The 6,000-nt window shown below is 44.8% G+C and overlaps 1 protein-coding gene across 1 annotated transcript in view; it reads left to right on the top strand.

The window, feature by feature from the left end:
- The first annotated feature begins 1,692 nt into the window (after positions 1 to 1,692).
- Positions 1,693 to 6,000, top strand: part of PSMD3 (proteasome 26S subunit, non-ATPase 3) — a 28,535-nt gene continuing 24,227 nt past the window's right edge. The window contains exon 1 of the mRNA XM_073608013.1: positions 1,693 to 1,937. Within this exon, the coding sequence (XP_073464114.1) occupies positions 1,814 to 1,937 (124 nt within the window). The 5' untranslated portion in view covers positions 1,693 to 1,813. The remainder of the gene's footprint in view (positions 1,938 to 6,000) is intronic.

The following is a 6,000-nucleotide window of genomic DNA, read 5'->3' as shown; positions in this document are numbered from 1 at the left end:
GCCTCGTAAAGAAGAAGATACAGGTCTGCGAAAGCCAGAAATCTTGCTTGTTTGTAGGTGACCAAATACTTATTTTCCACCATAATTTTCAAATAAATTCTTTCAAAAATCAGACAATATGATTGTCTGGATTTGTTTCCACATTTTGTCTCTCATAGTTGAGGTATACCTATGATGACAATTACAGGCCTCTCTCATCATTTTAAGTGGGAGAACTTGCACAATTGGTGGCTGACTAAATACTTTTTTGCCCCACTGTATATAGTACATAACATAAATCTCAAATAACATCAATGTAAACATATATCAAACAATTCATCAACTATAAAGTGCATAACAATAGTGCAGTCCAAAGTTAAATAAATGTGAGCTAAATGTGTATTTGTTAATTTTCCAACAGTGACATCCACTTTCTTCTACAAGAAGAAAACTACGTCTGTGAGGCCGGGTTCACATATGTGCAGCCGCGGTTTTTGTGCCTGGGGTCCGGTGCGTTCCTGTTCACCGATTCAGGTGTGAATCAGGTCCCAATTTTTGCCTGAATTTGCACCTGAATTGAACCCAAAGACGCACCGGACCCTTTTTGAATGTGGACTGGGGCCGCCCCGAAACATGTGTGAACCAGCTCCATTGAGAGCCGCTCACACTTGCCTGTCATGCGATTTGGATGTGGGGAAACCCAGCCTTAACGTGCTTCCACCTCCTTGTAACACTGATGTGCTCACAGAACTCTCACCTCCTTGCGTAATCAATTGTGCCTTTTGATTACAGTAACATCCTTTTGGATGATGATCCACCGATATAAACCTGGTCTTGGATCTGTCAGATATGCCCAGGTGTTGTATGTTGGTGGTCCCTTTAAGGCTTCTTCCGCCACGCTTGTCCACATGTTAGGGTGAGACAAAATAATCTCCCATAGTGTAGTACTTAAAATCAGTGAATTTATTTAAAAATAGTAATTCTCACATAAATTTTGAGTAAAAAAAGCCTTGGTAAATCAAGTATATCACCAGCATGCGGGTCTCCTACATCGCTTCCACTCCGGGATGCCCTACGCGGTACGTCACGTGACTTCATCAGGGGGACAATAATTTAACTTTGGACTGCACTATTGTTATGCACTTTATAGTTGTGAATTGTTTGATATATGCTTACATTATTGTCATTTGAGATTTATGTTATGTATTATATAAGTGAGTTTTGTGCAACACCGTTACTTTATACCTATAAATCTATTCTACTAGTGTGAAACAGTGGGTATTTGCAGCTTATTTAGGCTATTGTCACATATACTCACGCACTCAAGTCACTTCATATTTTACTGAAGTAGCACAGAGGTTTACCCTTGCTTCATTTTCACTCTGGCAATATAGATAGTTAGGGCTTACGTGTGTGATGTTTTAACAACAAAACAAATAATATATCACTGCATTGCTACTCATGTATTATAAATGTGGCAAACTAGACATTTATTGACACTAATATTGTGTGTAAAAAATGTGTGCACTGCCAGTCATGTTCCTCTCTGTGCTGCCATGTTGGCTAGGTACAAGGCTTCCTCCAGCTCCTCTTTCAACACGTGGTGACGTCACGCCGCAGCCAGGCTGCTCTCGGCGCTCCCTCCGCTCGCCCAGTCCTCCCAGTCTCGGCTCACTTCCAGTGACTCAGCCTCGCAATCCATGCGCTCGGCACTCCGCTCTCCGACCTGCGCCTCCTCTCCCGGCATCCTTCGCGCTACGTCCGAGCCAGAGATTTGCTAGTCATTCCCGGACCGGAAGCGGAAAGCGAGCTCTGCAGGCACCGGGTGGTCAGGATGAAGGAGGCTACGGCTAAACGACGGGAACCGGAGGATGTGGAAATGAAAGAGGAAGAGCCGGCGGCCGGGAGCACCACCGGGGAGGGAGGGAAGAAGGAGCTGGACAGTGTCACCCTCGAGGGTATCTATCTTTCCCCTTGTTGTGTCTCGTACTCTGTGTGTCTGTGGTAGGACTGCATGTCCTAGGAGTCAATGCCAGGGCTTGCTGTGACTTGTAGTCCTCCCATAGCTGGAGATTACAGCGGGGAGGGGGGAGGCTGGTTTGCAGCAGATCAGGTAATGTGGGTGGTGAATGGGGCCCTATGGGGGTCTCCAGGAATTAGCGAGCGCTCAGTCACATGATCCTCAGACATTGGCGCAGGGCTCAGCCCTGGGAGCGGGTGAATCTCCATACCACATTCAGGGGAATGTCTATTCACCCAGGACACCTCCATCTGTAGAAGTCCATTCATTCTGCTCTGCTGCTGGGGCTTGCACATCATAAGAAGGGCTCATTCACATTGGGTGTGGGGGGCTGTATAGCCTAAAAATACGATTTCTGCACCTGGGAGTTAGAGCTGCACGATTCTGGCTAAAATGAGAATCACAATTTTTTTGCTTAGAAGATAGATCACGATTCTCGCGGCGTAACATCATCTTTCACATTCAAACAAAAAAATTGGGCTAACTTTACTGTTTCGTTTTTTCTTTTTTATTATTAATTGAAGTGTATTTTTTCCCAAAAAATTGCATTTTGAAAGACCGCTGAGCAAATGGAGTGTGACATAAAATATTGCAGCAATTCACATTTTATTCCCTAGGGTCTCTGCTAAAATATATAGAATGTTTGGGGGTTCCAAGTAATTTTCTAGCAAAAAATATTGATTTTAACTCAAAAAAAGACAGAAAAAGATTTAGACTTTAAGTGGTTAAACTTCCTTCATTTACACCTTGTTGAAAACTTGGCTGACTGCCCGATTATTTACACACAAGTTCTATCCCTTTGATCTAAGAAGGAAGCTTAGTTACAATGTTTCAAGTTAAAAGACTTGGCAGACTGCCTGGATGTTTTCTTTTGACAGCTGAGTGAGCAGATAAGTCTCTCCACTTGTTTATATAAAAGAATCGGCAACCTCTGCAGGAGAGATCGTCAGGGGAGGTGAATCGAAATCACGATTTTTTTAACAATTGTGCAGCTCTACTGGGAGTCGCAGGTGTCCCATACAAATCAATGGCATCCTGTTGCTGTGCAGTGGTAGCCCCACATTTGAGTGTTTACATGCATGCACAGACAAATGTGCGCCCCGTGGATGCAGGCAGTTGGAGATCAGGGGCGCTCGTCTTTCCCTCTACATATGTAAACATTCGCATGTGCAGTTACTTGTGTACAGCCGCAGCCTGCAATTGATTTTTGTAGGCTGCTGTGTGCGACGCCCGTGACTTCCCAGAGCAGAGTTCTGTACACTGTAAAAATTAGCGTATTTCTGCTCTTGGAAGTCATAGGTATTGCATGCAAATCAATAGCAGACTGTATGCTGGTAACCGCACGTGAGTGTTTACATGCCTACAGGAACATATATGCATCCCTGTAGATGTAGGAGGATGGCGTTCAGGGGAGCTCATCCATTCCTGTAAGCATGTAAATGCTTGCATGTGCGGTTACCAGTATACAGCTGTGACCTTACATTGATTTGTACAGGTAGCTGTGTACAGCGCCTGTGACTTCCATATTTTACCTCCATTTGCAGAAGTCAATTCATTCTGCTCTGCTGCTGAGGCTTGAACAACAGGGGAGGGGCTCATTCACATGGGCGCCAAGGGCCGTATTTCTGCACCTGGGAGTCGCAGGTGTCCCATACAAATCAATGGCATCCTGTAGCTGTACAGTGGTAGCCCCACATCTGAGTGTTTACATGCATGCACGGACAAATGTGAGCCCCGTGGATGCAGGCAGTTGGAGATCAGGTGCGCTCATCTATCCCTGTACATATGTAAACATTCGGATGTCCAGTTACTTGTGTACAGCTGCAACCTGCCATTGATTTGTACAGGCTGCTGTGTGCGACACCTGTGACTTCCTAGAGCAGAGTTCTGTACACTGTAAAAACCTGGGAGTCACAGGTATTGCATACAAATCACTAGCAGGCTGCGACTGTATGCTGGTAACCGTATGTGTGAGTGTTTGCATGCATATAGGGACGGATGTGCGCCCTGTGGATGCAGGAGGTTGGCGTTTAGGGAAGCTCATCCATTCCTGTAAGCATGCAAATGCTTGCATGTGCGGTTACCAGTATACAGCAGTGACCTTACATTGATTTGTACAGGTAGCTGTGTACAACGCCTGTTACTTCCATATTTTACCTCCATCTTCAGAAAGCCATTCATTTTGCTCTGCTGCTGGGGCTTGCACATCATGGGAAGGGCTCATTCACACGGGCGCAGGGGGCTGTACAGCCTTAAAAAATATTTTTGCACCTGGATGTCACAGGTGTCCCATACAAATCAACGGCGTAGCCCCATATCTGAGTGTTTACATGCATGCAGGGACAAATGTGCGCCCCGTGGTTGCAGGCAGTTGGCTTCAGGGGCACTCGTAAATCGCTGTATGTATGTAAACAATCTGATGTGCGGTTACTAGTTTAAAGACAAAACCTGCCTTTTGATTTGTACAGGCTGCTGTGTACAACACCAGTCACAGAAGTATGATCGTATTTTACTTCCATTGGCAGAAAGTCCAATCAGTCTTCTGTGATCTAGTGATTGGGCTGAATTCACGCAGCTTACACATCAGGGGAAGGGCTTATTTACACAGCAGAGGGTTGTATGTCCTAAAAAATTTGCATATTTGTGCACCTGAGAGTGACAGGCATTGCATACAAATCTATGGCAGGTTGTAATCGCACATCTGCGTGTTTGCATGCCTGCATACAGACGTGCCCCATGGATGTAGGTGGTTGGCATTTAGGGGCACTCATCTCTATACATATGTAAACCCTGGATGTGTGGTTACCAGTGTACAGCCACAAACCTGCTATTGATTTGTACAGCTGTATGCAACACCTGTGACTTCCTGGAGAGTTCTGTACACTGTAATGCCTCTTGCACACAGTACTGATGTTTGAGCATCTGCTATTTTTTTAATTTCAGGTGTTTGTTTTGTGCGTATATGCGAGTTTGCGTGCACAGTGCATGCCTATGGAACATTCATTAATGTTTATGCTCATATGTGCGCAAAAAAATGGGAACGCAAATTTTTATATCTCCTTTTTTTTTTCTCAAGAATACGCAGTGTTTGTTTATGTGCTTGTGTGTAAGCAATGCACTGCATTTTAGATCAGTAAAAAAATGCTGTACTGAGCTTTTTCAAGCTGCAGTGTGCAAGAGGCCTAAAAAACAAGCATATTTCTGCACCTGGGAAGTGACTGGTATTGCATACAAATCAGTAGCAGGGTACGACTGTACACAGGTTACCACACATCAGAGCTGCACGATTAAGTGTTAAAAAAGAAACCCGATCTCGAGTCACCCCCCCCCCCCCCCCCCCCCTCACGATTTCAATCAGCCATTTCCGCGATTCTATATAAACAATGCAGAGCCGAGCTGTCAAGAAAAAAAAGAAAATCCGGAAAATGTTTATTAACATTCTTCAGCACTGAGAGATAGAGAAGAGATGCATGTAACATTTTTGTTCTTTTAGAATTGGATCAAAGGGATGAACTTCTGTCTGTAGATGAGGTCAGTTTAACTACTTAAAGTGGTTGTTAACCCACTTATATAAAATCGTCCTATCTGTGCTGCAATCTACCAATAAATGTCCCTGTGCCTGTGTTAGGTAAAAAATATGCTTATCTGTATCCATATCAGCGCGGCTCCCATCGCTCAGCTGACTCTTCGGTCTCCTCACTTTCCGACTCTCAGTTCCAGTGGGCGGGGTCAAGCGCTGACGCCAGCCAGGGAGGAGAAAGTGAGAGCCGCGACAGCTGAGCGCTGTAATATACCAATAAAGTCACAGGGACATTTATTGGTATATTACAGCGCAAATGTGATGTTATTTTATGAAATATGAGAGCAGCAGCGGGGGAGGAGGTGGGGGACAGGGGAGAGATAGACACAGAAGAGAGACGTAGCAGGATCAGCCAGGTGTTACAAGGTGCCAAATTACACAGCACAAGCACTGTGTTGTATAACATGCTTTAAAGGAACAG

The sequence above is a fragment of the Aquarana catesbeiana genome, linkage group LG12 (assembly GCF_042186555.1).
Source record: "Aquarana catesbeiana isolate 2022-GZ linkage group LG12, ASM4218655v1, whole genome shotgun sequence".
NCBI classification, from domain to species: Eukaryota; Metazoa; Chordata; class Amphibia; order Anura; family Ranidae; genus Aquarana; species Aquarana catesbeiana.
Note: the sequence above shows the minus strand (reverse complement) of the source record. Positions and strands in the feature narration are given on the sequence as shown.